General features: G+C 43.4%; 1 protein-coding gene across 3 annotated transcripts in view; it reads right to left on the bottom strand.

The window, feature by feature from the left end:
- Nucleotides 1–807: 807 nt before the first annotated feature.
- The window catches only part of DENND5A (DENN domain containing 5A), a 105,739-nt gene continuing 90,519 nt past the window's right edge, over nt 808–16,027 (bottom strand). For 2 of the 3 annotated variants that reach the window (XM_079104252.1, XM_079104253.1), the window contains 10 exons: nt 14,180–14,264; nt 13,585–13,713; nt 8,293–8,414; nt 6,963–7,108; nt 6,126–6,244; nt 5,559–5,740; nt 4,792–4,874; nt 4,132–4,255; nt 3,372–3,540; nt 809–1,872 (listed from right to left, as the gene is read on the bottom strand). In XM_079104252.1, the coding sequence (XP_078960378.1) occupies nt 1,689–1,872; nt 3,372–3,540; nt 4,132–4,255; nt 4,792–4,874; nt 5,559–5,740; nt 6,126–6,244; nt 6,963–7,108; nt 8,293–8,414; nt 13,585–13,713; nt 14,180–14,264 (1,343 nt within the window). In that variant the 3' untranslated portion in view covers nt 809–1,688. Of the gene's footprint in view, nt 1,873–3,371; nt 3,541–4,131; nt 4,256–4,791; nt 4,875–5,558; nt 5,741–6,125; nt 6,245–6,962; nt 7,109–8,292; nt 8,415–13,584; nt 13,714–14,179; nt 14,265–16,027 lie in introns of all 3 variants that reach the window. The other variant, XM_079104254.1, reaches the window with a different exon arrangement.

Here is a 16,027-nt window from a genome sequence, read left to right as displayed (position 1 = left end):
GGAGCTCAAAGTCTAGGGGGCAAACCCAACAAACACAAGGCAGGCAATGGCAACCAAAGGAGGTGCTAGTATCTAAGAAACTGCATCTAAGAGGTGCTAGCATCTAAGGACCATAGTGAGGGTAGGGTTCAGGAGGATTTCATAGTGGGTAACCCCTAAAGTAAACCTTGAAAAAAGTGCAGGAAGTGAGGTGAGAACAAATTCCAGCAGAGAACAGTACACGTAAAACCAGGGATGCATAGAAGAAGATACTGAGTGGTCTGAGGGGTTCTACATGGTTATGCTTTCTATCAAAGCAGCTTGGTTGAAGAATATAAATGAAAGAAGCTGATTCCTAGACCCCTCACAAAGTTCTTCAACTTACTATCCCTAGAAAAGCACACCCTTCTCTCAAGAAAGGGTGTAAATCCCACCTGCCCCCGCTCCAATCCCGGGTAGAGAGGGATTGTCCTATGTTCCTACATATGGTCGCATTCACCCTCTCAAGAAATGGCACATCCTGTATCAGTCAAGTGACAATCTTCATAACCTTGGCCCAGTCTTTTCCCTTCTGTGTCTCAGTCTCCTCCTTTATGAAGTAGGAAAATAACCTTATCCATATCCTTCTCAATTAGCCATTTGAGTTAACAGCTATGAAATCTCCTGGCACTGCAGGGAGAAGGACCCAAGAGATGCCAGGCCCTTGGGGGCATCTTGGGCAGTCCTCAACTTCAAGTCAGCTGATGAAGAGAGGTGATGCACAGTCTGGTCCTCTCAGGCCAATCAAGCTATACCATCTGCCACCCACTGTTCGAAAACCCCCATAAAAGTCCCCAATCCATGCAGTTTTATTTCAGGTGTTTTATTAAGTGGGCCATACTGTAGTAGCTGGTTTCTAAGTTGCAAAACAACATAAATTTAACAATAATAACATAGCCAGTTAGACTTTGACAAGCTTTTTCTTTCATTAAAAAAAAGAAAAAAGAAAAATACTTAAAACATACAATGGAGGGTTAAATAAATAAAGTGTAAGAAAAAAGAAAAGAAAGACTTGTTAAAAGATGCTTTTGTTTACTTCTGCGCAACTGTGCCACCAAGCAACGTGATTTTCTGTGCATGATGACAGCACAAAGTCACGTTCTGGCATATCTCCTTCCCAAATAATACTGACCAAAAAAACAATAAAAAAAAGTGAGATTGACTCCTCAGTGCTTGCTTAGAGGCACTACTAAAAATCCCTTTGATTAGAGCATGGGGCTTCCTGCTCAGCACACCTTTGTGTGGCCCATGAAATCCAAATGTCCATAATAATGTTAATATAGAAAACATTAGTTTAAAAACGATGTAGAATGGCCTCATTAACGCGGCAGGGCAAGGAAGCAGAACAGCCCTGCACATGCGCCGGCTCAGTATGGGAGGCCACAGGCTCCCAGTGCGTGGCGACGCGAGGGAGGGTACCAGCTTCAAAATAAGCAGCACCAACCTCGCTCCCTCTCCCTATCACTCTTTCACATGAAAGTGTGTAAAAAGCAAATCAGCAAATAAACTCTAAAATAGATTATTTTTTTCCAAAAATCCTCTAGTTTTCTTTTTACATTAAGTGTACATCTCTCTGTCCCCTGCAAAACTTGCTTAGGTCCCTTTGGGAAAAAGAGGCAGAGTTGCAGGGAGAGTCTTTCCTGGTCCTGCTGCTGGCTGGTGCTGAGAGGTCAAATGTCAATGCCCTTGACGAGGGATGTCTCCAGCGTGATGTTGAACTCCTGCAATGTCTGCAGCACGCGGATCAAGGAATTGACAAGTGTGTGGTCTTTGATCAGTGCCACATCCTCATACATGTGCGCCGTGATGGGACAGTCAGCCAGCAGGGCAATCCAATGATGCAGGAGGTGATCTCTGGTGGGCAGGAGTGGTCCAGATGGTCAGAGAAGAAAGAGAAATGGAAAAAAGAGGGTGGAGGGCCAAGGAGGAACCTTGACAAGTCTGAAGCTGGAGAAACTAATGGCTCCCCACAGCTTCTTTTCCCTCCCTGATAATAATAAGGCTTGCTTTCCCCAGGGAGTTGCCCAGCCCTGGGGTTTCCAAACCAATATGACCCAAATTAGCCCTATCATCTTCTCCTCCTCCTCTACTTTCTACCCCTCTCTAGGGAACCCCAACACGAACTAAGACACCAGGCTGCAGTCAATACTACTCCCTCCATCTAAGAGCAATCTCTACCAGAACAGCTCTCCTCCCCACAGCTATCACCATGGGGAAAAATAAGCACTAATTCACACAGTACTTGGCCTGTGCCAGCACTATTATGAGAGATTTAACCTTCATGACAACCCTAGGACATGAGATAGGTACTATAATTGTCCCCACTTTATAGATAAAGAAATTGAGGTACACTGAGGTTAAATAACTTGTTCAATAGTAGGTATCTGACGTGGGATGTGGTAACTCTGGTTCTGAAGTCTGTTTTTTTTTTTCTGGTTTTGTTTTGTTTTAAGGTAGGGTCTTGCTATGTTGACAGGTTAGCCTCAAATTCCTAGACTCAAGCAATCCTCCTTCCTCAGCCTCCTGAGTAGTTGGGACTAGAGGCATGTGCCATCATGTCTGACTTAATCTGTTTTTAACCACTATGTCAACTTCCTCTTTTATGTGGCCTTAATAAACTATGGTCTCAGGTTCATTTGGGTTAAATGCTCTCTTACCTGATTTGCTGGAATAGCCCTTCACAATCCTGTCCACTACAATGTACTCCATCCATGACATCAGATTCATATTATTTCAGTCCCCTGATTAAACAATGTTGTCCTAACACAGGGAGAATATTTCTGTGTCCCAGGTTCTCACTGCCTCTAGCCTCCTTTCAACTGTTTTCTATTACTGCCCTTCCCACATTCTACGTGTTATTTCCTTCCACTAAAGGTGCACCTCGATATTGACTCCTCCATGAATCTGCCTCTGATATTTTCCCTCTACATTTTAAGCATATCCCAAGTGGGTACTTCTTTTTGTGGATTCTCCCAATCTTCTGCTTTTTAAAATTAGGAAAAAATGAACTTGTAAACGGCATGGACCTTGCTTGAGTAAGCTTGTTCTGTCACTTTCCATAAGACCTGGGACATTCAAATGTTTACTGAAGGAAAGTCTACATATATTCTGCTTCAAATGTCCCCAGTGGAGTTTTATTTTAACCATTTTTTTCCACCTTCCCTAGTTACACACATTCTCTCCTCCACAGATCCCTACACATAAACAGGATAAATGAAGGAAATGAATAGCCCCTAGGAAGTTCTCCAAGGCAACCTCTGCCCAGGGGCACCTGGGGACTAGCTATTGCCCCACCCGCCTGTACCACCTCCAAGGCTGGCTTCTGTGCACTCTGGACCCTGGGGCTGCAGTACCTGGCTCCCAAGCACACCAGCATCTGAAACTTCCCATCCTTGCCGATGTTTCGAGGATTATTATTGATTGCAGTGACAAATCGACAGAAATTCCGGGCCCTTGTATGCCAGTTTTCCTCAGGGACTACTTCATTCTGCTCCAATGTCTCAAAATAGGTTTGTGCTTTTTCTGTGAAGAGGAGAAAAGCTTTCCAATGATGATGACTCTTAAAACATATCAAAATATCTTTGTTCTTTAGGCTTCTCCAAGACAGGTAACTTCATGGGAACAATGAATGCTCTGATATCACTGATTACATTTCAAAATGATCCTTATGTTTAAAATTTATTTATGTGGCCCTTGATATAAAGATGATCTTTCCCCTAGACTGAAGGTACAATTAAGCTCCAATGATGGTTTCTTGCATGAAAATTCTCCAAGTGGGCACCACACAAGGCTCGGGATCCAATGCTCTTAATTTGCCTTTTGTATTTAAAGGAGAAAATGTAAGGACTCAGGACTAAACCCATACTAAATAACAGAAGCCTAGAAAGGAACTTCTGTCCAATTCTCAGGATTTGTGAGTTCACAAAGAGGGAAGAGGGATCATGTCATGCTCATCAAGAAAAACCAGGGCACACAAATGGATTCAATTAGAGAGTAGCCTGATTTGGGTTCTGCATCCAGACCCCAGAGTCAGCACCCATGCTATGTTGGTAAGCAAAGCCCCACTTCTCTGCAGTTTTTCCTTACTCTCATACCCTGGCCCAACTCACTCACCCAGGAAATCCCAAATGAAGACGTTTTTGAAGAGCCGGGGTGACTTAAATCCATGCTGGAAAGCTTGTTCCAGGGCTGAGACAAGGCCACACTCTCCACAAAGTAATAATGTCAGACTGCCTCGCTAGGTAAGAAAACAGGGATGAATGATAGGCTGGTCTCAGCTGAACTTTCCTCCCATCACCACCACATCTGCAAACCCACAGCCCAGAGCCAGGAGGGAGACATAAGAACTGTGTCTGTTTCCCCAGCATCTGGCACAGTGCCTGGCTCAGGGAAGCTCTGTGAAGAGCTGCTGAAGGAACAGATGAAAGAACAGATGATGGATCTGAGTCACACTCAAGGAGGACAAAGCCAGTGTAGCCATCATTTGGGGAGATCCAGGTAAATCCAGAGGCAGACAGGAATAGGCACTGTTCACTGGGGGAGCCCAGAGACTCCACTGGGTCATCAGAGTAGAGGAGAAAAAAGAGAAGCCAGAGACAAGGAGCCCAAAGGAAGGAGTCTGCTGCATCCCAAACTAGCTGAGACATACATTCTAAAAGCCCAGGATATCCACAGCACATGGACCTAGAAGAGCACCACAAGGTAACTGCAATATCAAGATGACTCCATCTTACTCAACATAAAGTCCCTGGGGTAGAGGGTAGGAAGGCTCACCTCTTTCTCAGGCTTATGGAAGTGCTTCACAATGCCATTGACTGCCTCCCCGATGGACTCCTGGATCTGCCCAGTGTTGAGCTCTGATAAAAATCAAGCAGACATCCCTAACCAATCTCAGAGGCTAACAGTGTCTTAGCTGACTGAGCAGGAGACTGAGGACATAGGGAGAAGGGCCCATGGGAGAGGCAGGGCAACTGGACCCTGGGAAGCAGAGACTCTTGCCCACCCAACTTTGCTAAGCTAGTTCTTTCCAAAATCTTGGAGAAATCACCAAAGCTAACACCTTAGAGTTCTCTCCTGATGAGATGCTGGTAAAGTTTATTTCCATTTTACCCTGGAATTTGGGGCAACCAAAAGAGGGCAAAGACTTGGCTGTGAAGCCTAGAAACTATGAAGAAGGCCTGAAAGTAGACTCTTCTTCCTCTATAGGGTCACACACAAATAGTACAGAGCAGGGCTGGGGATATAGCTCAGTTGGTAGAGTGCTTGCCTTGCAAGTACAAGGCAGCATCGCAAAAAAAAAAAAAAAAAAAAAAAAAAAAAAAAGTTCAGAGTACTCAGAATGGGTTTGTGAGCTTTCCCCACTCCTTCCAGGCCTCTAAGAACAGTGCCACATACCTTCACAGATTCATGAGAGGAGGGTGCCAAAGCTCTAAGGCAGGTTTGTCAGCAGAGGTGTTTCCTAAGGCAGTTGCACAGCCTCCCAGAGATCTGCCCATTCCCAGGTTGGATAGCATAAGGGCTTAACCCCATCTCCTACTTACTGGGCTTGTTGTTGGGTGAGATGGTAACAAGCCTCCGGATGACACTGGGGGACTGCTGCAGCGGCGGGGTCCTACACGGCCTCTCATCCACCTCAGGTAGAGATGTGAGCAGCTCCCCAACTAGGACCCGTTCCAGGCTTCCATCGTCCATGCCCTTCCCCAACCACCGGCCACAAGGGAACCTGAAGGTCAGGCAATGCCTGTCAGAGCTGCCAGTTCCTCCAGTGTCCTTTCCTTTGTTGTTTAGCAAGAACCATCAACAAAGCTGATTCCTGGGGATAAGCTATGAATCCAAGCTGGAGACACCCCCACAGCCCTGTTTGTCCCAGGGTGTCACCAGAGAAGTCACTTGAGTGGCAAGAGTAGCCTGGAACCTGTGCACAGCAATACCATACATTTTTCACTTGGATATCCTCCTTCTGCTTCAAGTACATGAGACAAAGCCAACAGAAGGCCTATCACAATCTCACAAGGCTTCTTGAGAGTGCATATAATTAAGCATCAGAAATAGCCCCTGGTGGTCCACCTTGCTCCACCAGAACAGGGCATAGCTGAAGGAACACTTACTTGTAAGTATGTCCTGTGGTCTCATTCCTGACCATCACATATTCCACCAGCCATTTGGCATACAGCCCAGAGTTATCATGGCCAATCTGGACAGTAGTGAGCTTCCCCAAGTTCTGGTACTATGAGAAGAGAAAAGAGCGGCACGTTAGAAAAATAGAAGAAAAGAGTGGAATGCCTGCCACCTAGTCCCTCATCATATGTAGGGGCAAAGCTCACGGATCCACCTACTGCCTGGTCTGGAAGCACAGTGTTATCTCTTGGGTGGCCCATGGCTGAGAAAGAAGATGTTGCTACTTATACAAACAGGGCTCAGGAGGCTCTTTTTTGTTTGTTTGTTTGTTTTGTTTTGGTACCAGAGATGGAACCCAGGGACACTTAACCACTAAGCCACATCCCTGACCCTTTTTAATTTTTTATTTTGAAAACTGTCTCACTGAGTTAAGTCTAATTTCTGATTAGATTTCTGAGGCTAAACTCAAACTTGTATTCATCCTGCCTCAGTCTCCCAAACTGCTGGGATTATAGGCATGAGCCACCACTCCCAGCTTTGAAGTAGGTTCTGAAGAACCTGGGAATTCCTTGACAAACCAGTCACAGGGAAATAGGCAAGTCCAGACAAGTAAACACGTCAGAGACTGTATGGGCGGGGCAAGCTCCCTTTTCTCAGGGCTGGCTCTTGGCTCCAGCCTGAGTTCATTTCAGGACACAGAAGTTGTGCTAATGTGTAACACTGCAGAACAGGGCCTTCACAAAACCCTGCAGAAAACTCTCCAAAGCAGCTCCTGCAAACCCAGATCCCCACAGAACCTGGGATTATGCACCCCAGATAACACATACCTCAAAGGTCATCTCTAGCACGTTCCTGGGAATCTGCAGGATCTGTGTCTCACCCAATTCTCCTGAGATACAGATCCATGGATTGGCGGTGAACATGGAGCCCCCCAGCTTCTTACTTGGTACGATCAGAATGTGGTATGGGATCACTGTACAGGTGAAGTCACAAAGGCATTGAAGGGGTTCAGAAATCCCTCCCATACCTGATGAGGCCCTGACCTGCCCCAAGCATGGCATACTAGCATGACTGTAGCCCCTGCTATACCAGCTGCAGCAGAATCCTGGAGCAGCAGAGCCCCAGAATCTAGTCCCTGGCTGACTTAGAATATTACTTAATACCCTGACTCAATCTCACTCCTCCCAGCATTTCCACTCAAACAGAAAATTCAAGCCCATCTAAGAGCAGGCTAAGAGCTAAGTGAACCCATTCTTCAAATAATATCACCAACTCTTGGCACTGCATCGAGTTGCATTTCAGAACACTTTTTAATCTCTCATCTCATGAACGCTAATAACAAACATAACAACCTTAGGAGAGGCCACACTGATGTTCACCCCTTTCCCAAGGCAGAGAGGAAAAAAGTTTGCCTCAGGTGTTCTAAATTCCAATCTGGTGCTACTTCTGCTAAGCTCACAGTCCTATTTTTGGAGAAGGAAGATGTGACAGAAACAAGAGTATTGAGGCATCAGAGTGGCTGGTCAAAGAAGTAGTCATGATGCAAATTCAGAGACTACCCCCACCCAGGAGAGAATCCTGATAGTGGACAGAGTAGGCTCAAAGAGTCTTAGACCATATTGAACTCTCTTCTTCCCCAATCTGAAAATAGGAGACCGATGACCACAGCAGGGCTGGACTCTGCTAACAGACACATAATGAGTTAGGGGCAGAGCCAGCCCAGGCTCAAATGTCCCAATGCCATTTGAAGTTCTTTCTGTTACCTTGGGAAGTGATCTTGCTCCCTTAGTCCTGCTCTAAAATCTGTGATGCTAAGTGGCCTCTCAGGTCAGAAATAAAGGGAAACTTCATAGGTATGTAAGGTGGAAGGTGCATTTCCCACCTCACCCCACTCTACTTTCATTGCCTGAGGCTTCCAGAGCAGTGCTGGAAACAACACTGACCACACGATGGTCAAAAGCACTGCCCTCCTTGGTTCAGAATAAGAACAAGAAACTTTAGAGAAAGCACAACCTCCAAGAAAGTAGCTGCTCTTCCTAGCAAAAGGCTTATAAAAAGTACAAGGAAAATATTTCCTTAAAGAGAGGACAGTGAGCACCCAAGGTCGGTGCATAAAAACTGCCTTGAGAGGCCAATGGGGGGCACAGGGTTACTCACAGATCGTTGTGAAGACATTGGTGAAGCAGAAGTAATCAACTGCATTGAAAGAGAGCAGGTGATAGAGGAATTGCTCCTTCTCATCATCACAGCGCAGGAAGGCATAGCGCTTGTACAACTTCCTGTTGGAGAGGAGACAGCACATCAGTCCCCAGTCAAAAGGAGGGAAAAAGAAGCTAGAATTACTTAGTTCTAGAAACAGTTAAGGAAAACATATAGCATCAAGCCTCAAGTTTCTTAGGGCCACTCTATAAAGTTACAAAGTTAGCTGCTTTGTGTAGCTGAGGGTTAGAGCCACAGGAACAAAAAAAAATTTGAACACTACCTGTGCCTAAGGGTTGATGTTACAATGTTGAGTACGACAGGTCTTAGAACTTCCCTTCCTTAACTGAGGGCTGGAATAAAATTCCATCAGGGATGACACAGGTCCTCTCAACCTTCTAGTTAAGCTGTCGCTCCAGTGTATGGCATGTGAGTAGCAACAGCAAGAGGTCTGTGATCACCATTACCAGACCTAGCCTCAAACCCTCAGCAGACTTTAGAGCTGCAAGTCAGAACACTGCTCTGAATGTGGATGAAAGGTCAGGTAACGTGTGGAAAAGCTGTCCAGATCTTGTCCTTGCCCTCTTTTGAAGCTTTCTCCTTCCATCCATTACCTATTCATCAAAGGCCACCTCTTTTGCCTAACATTCCAGGCCTTCTGCAGTTGTACAGCATGATATCCTCCCCTCCCCCAAGTAAAGGGGACACTAAGAGCCAAATGTGCAGACCCTCACCAAAGAGAAATACACAGAGAACCAAAGTAGACAACTGTCCTGGTTGCCCAGGCTGCAATCACCAAGGCCAGAAAGGTATGGAATTCAGTAGATCTGTAAGAGTCCACCATGACAGGTTTATAAGGTACCTTCAAGCAACACCAATCAAGGGCTATTTATTATGTAGAGGAAGTACCTGCCCTCTAATACAGTCTAAGTGAATAAATTGGTAGCCACCACAGTATAAGACTACCCATAATGAGTTATCAAATAAAAGGCTCTTTCTGGGAATTTAAAGAACCATGAGGGCTGAGGTTATAGCTCAGTGGCAGAGTGCTTACTTAGCATGTGTGAAGCACTGGATTTGATCATCGGCACCATATAAAAATAAAAAATTTTTAAAAAGGTATTTTGTCCATCTACAGCTAAAAAATAATAATTAAAAAAAAAAAAAAAGCCCCACCATGAACTTCAATAGTCAGTCCTGAAAGGCTTTCTAGAACAAGAGGAACAACGCATTTAGACAGGTGTTGGAGAGGATGAAGGACAAATATGGAACCAGTGTGGCTAGAGTTGAGGGTTTAGGGATGTTATCAGTTAGTAACAAGGTTGAAAAGTTAAGCTACAGTCAAATGAAGGAAGAGCCTAAATTTTCAAGCTAAAGACTTTGCAGTTTGGGGCTGGAGTTGTAGCTCAGTGGTGGAACACTTCCCTAGCACATGTGAGGCACTGGATTTGATCTCAGCAGCAGATTTGATCTCTCCTCAGTAAAGGGAGAGCCATGATCAACTTCAGGAAACTTAAAGTTCACACAGGTGAAGGGTGAAAAAAGTATGAGGATAAAATAAGGCATTTCAGAGGCTAAGGACTGGAGACCTGTATGTGGAAGGTAAAAACAAAACAAGGAGTCAAAACTGACTCCATGGGCTGGGGTTGTGGCTCAGTGGTAGCATGTGCACCTAGCACTTGTGAGACCCTGCGTTTGATCCTCAGCACCACATTAAAAAGTAAAATAAAGTTATAAAAAATAAAAAAATTAAAAAATAAACAGACTCCAAATTTGGAATGTAGGGAAGAGTAGGGGGAAGAATGTTTAGAACCAACAGTGATGACATTAACAAAAATTAGAGAGAAAAGTAGCTACAGTGAACAGACTGTAAAGCTTGCTTTTGTTCTGAGCCACAACTAAGGTATCTGAATGGAAATAAAAACAGGATTGGAGCCAGGTATGGTACACATGTCTGTAATCCCAGCTACTTGTTTGAGGCAACCCTGGGCAATTTAGTGATACCCTGTTTCAAAATACAAATAAAAAGGGATGGAGTCATAGCTCAGTGGTAAGAGTGCCCCGGGGTTCAATCTCAGTGCTGAAGCGGTGGAGGTGGGGGAAGGAATGGCACTGTAAAGAATCATCGGAAATAGAAACTTCAGAAGTGATAGTCACCTGCTTAGAAGTGAGAGAAGTCATGAGAACAGCTGAGATCACCAAGTGAGAAAGTGCACACAAGTGAGTCAGTGACAAAGAAAGGGCAGGTATGCTGAGATTGGAGGACTATGGAAGCCAACATCCTGGAAAGAGTAAGGTGAGAAAGGCGATAGGATGGGAAGAGGTCATAGCAGCCATATAATGTCAGTTTCAAGGTAAAGGAAGCATTATATGGCATTAGTCACTACAGAGAAGTCAAGGAGAAAGAGTTTGGGTTTCCCACATAGGAGTTAACTAATCTGTTCTTTTATAATTTATAGTTCAATGAGTACTGTGAATACATAGCCCCCTTATCCTGCCTCCACCTTATCCTATCTCCAAGCTGCAAAGAGTCTTGAGAACTAGCTGGAAATCCCAGAGACTCAAGAACATTCTATCAAGATATAAGCTGTTCTCCTGTCTATAAAGCTAAGCACACATTTTATATTTGCTGCTTGAATACCTACTAGGTGCTAGGCAACATGCTCAGTATTGGGGAAGGTACACAGTTTATACCCTCAAGAACACAAATTTTTATAAGCAACAAACAAATAAATGATAGCACATCAAAAGTAAAGCAGGAATCAACAACTATTGTAATGGATCACATCTCTGGGGAGTACAGGAAGATTTTGGTGAAGAAAATCACTAGTAGTTCTTGAAGAAACTGACGAGGTAGAGAGAGGCACTAGGGTTATATAGAAATACAGACAAGAACTTGCTGGAGACATTCAGAAAAGGGTGAATGGTATGATATGGCTGGAACTTTAAGCAAACTTAGGTGAAAGGTAAGAGGATACAGGATAGAGGATGCTATGGTATGGATATGGTCTGAGTGTGTCCCCTGAAGATTCATGGGCTGGAAGCTTGATTCCCAGTTTGGTGATGCCAATATGGTAGAATTTGTAAGAGGTAGGGCTTAATTGAAGGTAATCAGGTCACAGGAGCATCAACCTCAGAAGGGATTAATATTGGTCTCATGGAGGAAGTACATTCTCATTAGAGCAGAATGTTATAAAGGAAGGCCATCCTGTGCACTGCATCCCTTCTACAAGCAGCCATTGCCTTTTCCAGTTCTCCACCATGTTACGATACAGCCAGGGAAGCCCTTCAGATAGGGCCTCCAGATCTTGAATTTTGAGCTTCCCAAACTATGAGCTAAATAAACCTCTTTATAAAATACCCAGTGTCAAGTATTCTGTGTCTTTTATCTCTCCCTATTCCCCAAAGTGCAATGAGTGGAAGCAAAACTCTCCTCATTTTTCACTCAGTGAAGGAGCACAGGGTTTAGAATACTGGGTAAGAAGGTACTATGTACTGAATTAAGTTCAAGTGTATCTCTTCTAGTAGGGCTGCAGTTCAAAATAATAATAATAATAACTACCTTGCCAAGGTCTGTGCCCAGTTTTCTGTTGCTGAGGCCCTAAAGTTCATAACCCTGGACCTATCCATGTCTAGCATTCATAAAGTTCTTGTGCTTGACACCCTCTCAGGTGTCACTCTGCCCTATCCTCCTGCTGACTGCAGTTTTCCTAACAGACAACCCTACACTGGTCCACAGGAATAACTCCCTATCTGGCTCTGGTGCCTACACAGGTACAAAGGGAGATTTTCTCTAGGACACATAACTATCCTACAGAATCTGGTGTGCAAGCATTTCCCTTCCAAATGGTGGGTTTACCTGTTCACTTGTTTTCTTTCAGTTGTCCTGTCTTCAATTTTTTAAATTATTTATTTATTTTTGGTACCTGAGATTGAATCCAGGGGCACTTAACCACTGAGCAACATCCCAGACCTTTTTATTTTTTTTTATTTTGAGACAGGGTATTGCTAAGTTGCTTAGGCCCTCACTAAGTTGCTGAGGCTGGCCTCAAACTTGCAATCCTCCTGCTTCAGCCTCCTGAACCACTGGGATTACAGGCATGCACCACTACACCCAGTTCAATCTTCAAATTTTAGTCCTAAACATTTTTTTTGTCCCTTTACAGAGTCAAATGTAAGCATTTTAAGAATTGCTACTTCCCAACTTAACCTATCAAGGTTTTAAACCTGATTTCTTTCTGTGATTTACACACAAACGGTTACATTATACATTATTCATTTTTAATAAAATCAGTTCTTCAAATTTAATCAATTGGCTTACACAAAATTTCTCCAAAGTCCACTCCTGTGCTATATCGTTCATAAAAATCACATAATAAAGGACACCTTGAGAGGATGCTTAAGGAAATTAAAAAAAAAAAAAAAAAAGAAAGAAAGAAAGAAAAAAAAAAGAAAAAGCCCAGCAGACTTGCCAATGAAAAAGAGCCAAATATATCCTTTGGTCATCAAGGAAAGATGGAAAAAGAGGGACAGCACTTCTCTCCTCTTCCTCTAGTAAATAAAAAAGCAGGGAATTAAAAAAAAAAAAAATCAAGAGGAAGAACTGCAGGTTTAGTGGCTCCTGAGAATCCTCCCTCTTTTTGGGTAGAAAGTATGGAGGACGAAGCTGTAGGAGTGTTATCTAGAAGTCCCCTCTAAGCTCCAGTGAGACTTAGGCAGGGACCAGAGAGGAAGAACACAGAATTTGTTGCTCTGGGCTGACCTTGGACTCGAGAGAGAACAAGAGATAAGAGAAGTTTTCTTTTTAATTCTAATTCTTTGCTCCTCAGGACAGAAGACAGAAGAAAAAACACAAGAGTTATACACGTCACCTGAAGGAATGAGAGGAAGACCTCATCCTTTATGTTATCTCTCTCTCTTTTTTTTTTTTTTTTTTTTTTGTTCTGGGAATCGAACCCACGGCCTTGTGCTTGCAAGGCAAGCACTTTACCGACTGAGCTATATCCCCAGCCCTTATTATCTCTTTAAGAAAGCTAGTTGTAGGCAAGCAGATCGAGAATAAAGGGAAAACAGCAGAAATACTCTTCTACAGATAAAGATGGAGAATAACCCAAAAATTTTATATGCAAGCTGAGATCAGCTAAATGCAGCAGAAATAACACACTGAACACTCCCCCTTCCCACAGAGGGGGTTTCCAATCTCTCCCACCATTCCTGGGAAGCTGGTTCTACTCTGTGGAGTAACCTTACTTGGTGAGCTCGTGGTCTGACAGAAGCTGCTTCAGGTGTCTGGAAAGTAACTTTTTTTCCATAGACAGTCGAACCCATGCTCTGGCCTTTCCCACATCAGTCTTAATTTCTCCAATGTTCTGGATGTGCCTGAAGGGGAAATGAAAAAAGGAAGTGGAGGGTGGAGCAGGAGATAAATTCACTGCCAATATCTCACATGTAAAGCCAAAGGATCTTGGTAAAGAAGCTCTATCCCATCTGGGAGACTCCATCTCTCTTATTCTTCAAATTGTGGGCATCCATGTGGATTTGCCAAACAGGAGCATCATAATTTTGTGGAAAACAAGATAGTATAGCCCTCAAAAAAATAAAAAGGCTAACCCTGGGACTTTGAAACTCTCCTATGTTCCTTCACCTGGAATAGTTCTCCAAAAATTCTAGAAAACCAGTTTGTACAGCTTTACAAATGCATCATGAAGCACAAGATCAGTAAGGAGGGCTTCCTGGTTAGCCAAGATGCTGTAATAGCCACTGAGATTCTGTTGTCTAAGGTGGATACCCAAGCGACAACTGAAAATAGGATTTAGTGGTTTATTACATGTGAGCCAAGACTGACCTCATATCCTGAATCAGGGAGATTCTCAGGGGAGACATGACTGAGCTGGCATCAGATTTCCTCCGTTCTGAATCAAGAAGTATTCCTAGAACAACAAAGTTGGTTATGTCCAAAGACATCTGAATATCTAAATAGCTAAATATTCTCCTTCATCTCAAATAACAAATTAATTTATCTTTCTTTTTTTAAATTTTTTATACTGGAGATTGAACTCAGAGTATTTTACCACTGAGCTAAATCCCTAGCCCTTTTTTAAATTGTGAGACATCTTACTAAGTCACTAAGGGTACCACTAAGTTGCTAAGGCTAACCTCAAACTTGTGATCCTCCTGCCTCAGCCTCCTGAGTTGCTGGGATTACAGGTGTGAGACACTTTGTCTAGTTCAAACCACAAATTTCTATAGGAAACAGTTGGTTAATTGGTAATGGCTTAAGAAATCATTTTACTTTAAATGACAAAATTTTTTTTTGATCAGATAAAATGTATCTAATAAACTGTCTCCATTATTCTTCTGGGGAAAAAATAGCTCATAAATATTTATTAGGTTCCTACTAGAGAGCAGATTTTATATTTTATGCATATTATTTAATTCTCTAATAACTTATGGCCAAAGAAGATATCACAAGTTCCCTACTAAATGGAGGAAGACATTAAAGTTCAGAGAAGTTAGCTGCTTTGCCTAGGTCACCAAGTCACAAAGTCAGGACTGGAACACAGATCTCCTGGATCCTATCCGTTGTGCACACATCACAATCCATGGAAGCAGTGTTTCCATTTGGAGCTAATACTCATGTCCTATTCTGGCTTCAAATTAGGCAACAAAAGAGCTAAGAGAAGGTATAAAGCAAAATGTTTATGCCCTCTAGGAGAAGAGAAGCTATACCACCTTTGTATCTTCATGTCTGGCCCACAGTTTAAAACTTAGTGGTTTTCTTTTCTTCTTCCTTCCCTTCCTCCTTCACTCACTCACATTCCCCCTTCTTTTCTTCCTTCCTGTCTTTTCAGTACTAGGGATTGAACCCAGGGGCATTCCACCACTGTGCTACATTCCCAGTCCTTATTATTTTATTTTAAGACAGGGTCACACTAAACTGGCCACTGAATTAAATACTCAGCATGTATAGGTATACTGTGTCTTGCTAAATTACCAAGGGTCTCACTAAGTTGCTGAGGCTAGCCTCCAACTTGGGATTCTCCAACTCAGCCTCCTGAGTCACTGGGATTATAGGTGTGAGTCATCACACCCGGCTAAAACTAAGTATTTTCACCACCAAGTTGTTCAGAATTTTTGGTTATAGTTTATCCCTTAGCAATAACTTGTACAGCCTTCCTGAGAAGACTCTTTGCTTTCATATACAGAAAGTAGATCAAAAAAACTCCTCATAAGGCTACTTAAGGAACTTTTGTTCCTGGTTTTCAGTCAATCATCTGCCCACATTCAGTTCAAGGGCAGAGTTCATGCCCATTTTTCGCCCCATTTAACTGATCTTTATCATTAAGATAAGAACATCCAAGAAAAGTAAACAAACTCTCTAGTGAGAGGAAAACAAAGCATAGTGCCAGGGTGAAATGCATCCAAGTAGTAAAAGAAGGAGGGAGCCTGGCTCAGTGGCACATGTCTGTAATCCCAGCTCGGAAGGCTGAGACAGCCTCGGCAAAAGCAAGGTGCTAAGCAACTCAGTGAGACCCTGTCTCTAAAAAAAATACAAATAGGGCTGGGGATGTGGCTCAGTGGTTGAGTATCCCTGAGTTCACTCATCAGTACCCCACCTCCAAAAAAATGGGAGGGAGACCATCCTGGAAGATACACTACAGGATGATATAAAGAACACTGGACCGCAGGGGGT

The sequence above is a fragment of the Sciurus vulgaris genome (genome assembly GCF_902686455.1).
Source record: "Sciurus vulgaris genome assembly, chromosome: 11".
NCBI classification, from domain to species: Eukaryota; Metazoa; Chordata; class Mammalia; order Rodentia; family Sciuridae; genus Sciurus; species Sciurus vulgaris.
The sequence above is the reverse complement of the archived record's forward strand: the minus strand, read 5'-3'. Positions and strand labels throughout refer to the sequence as shown.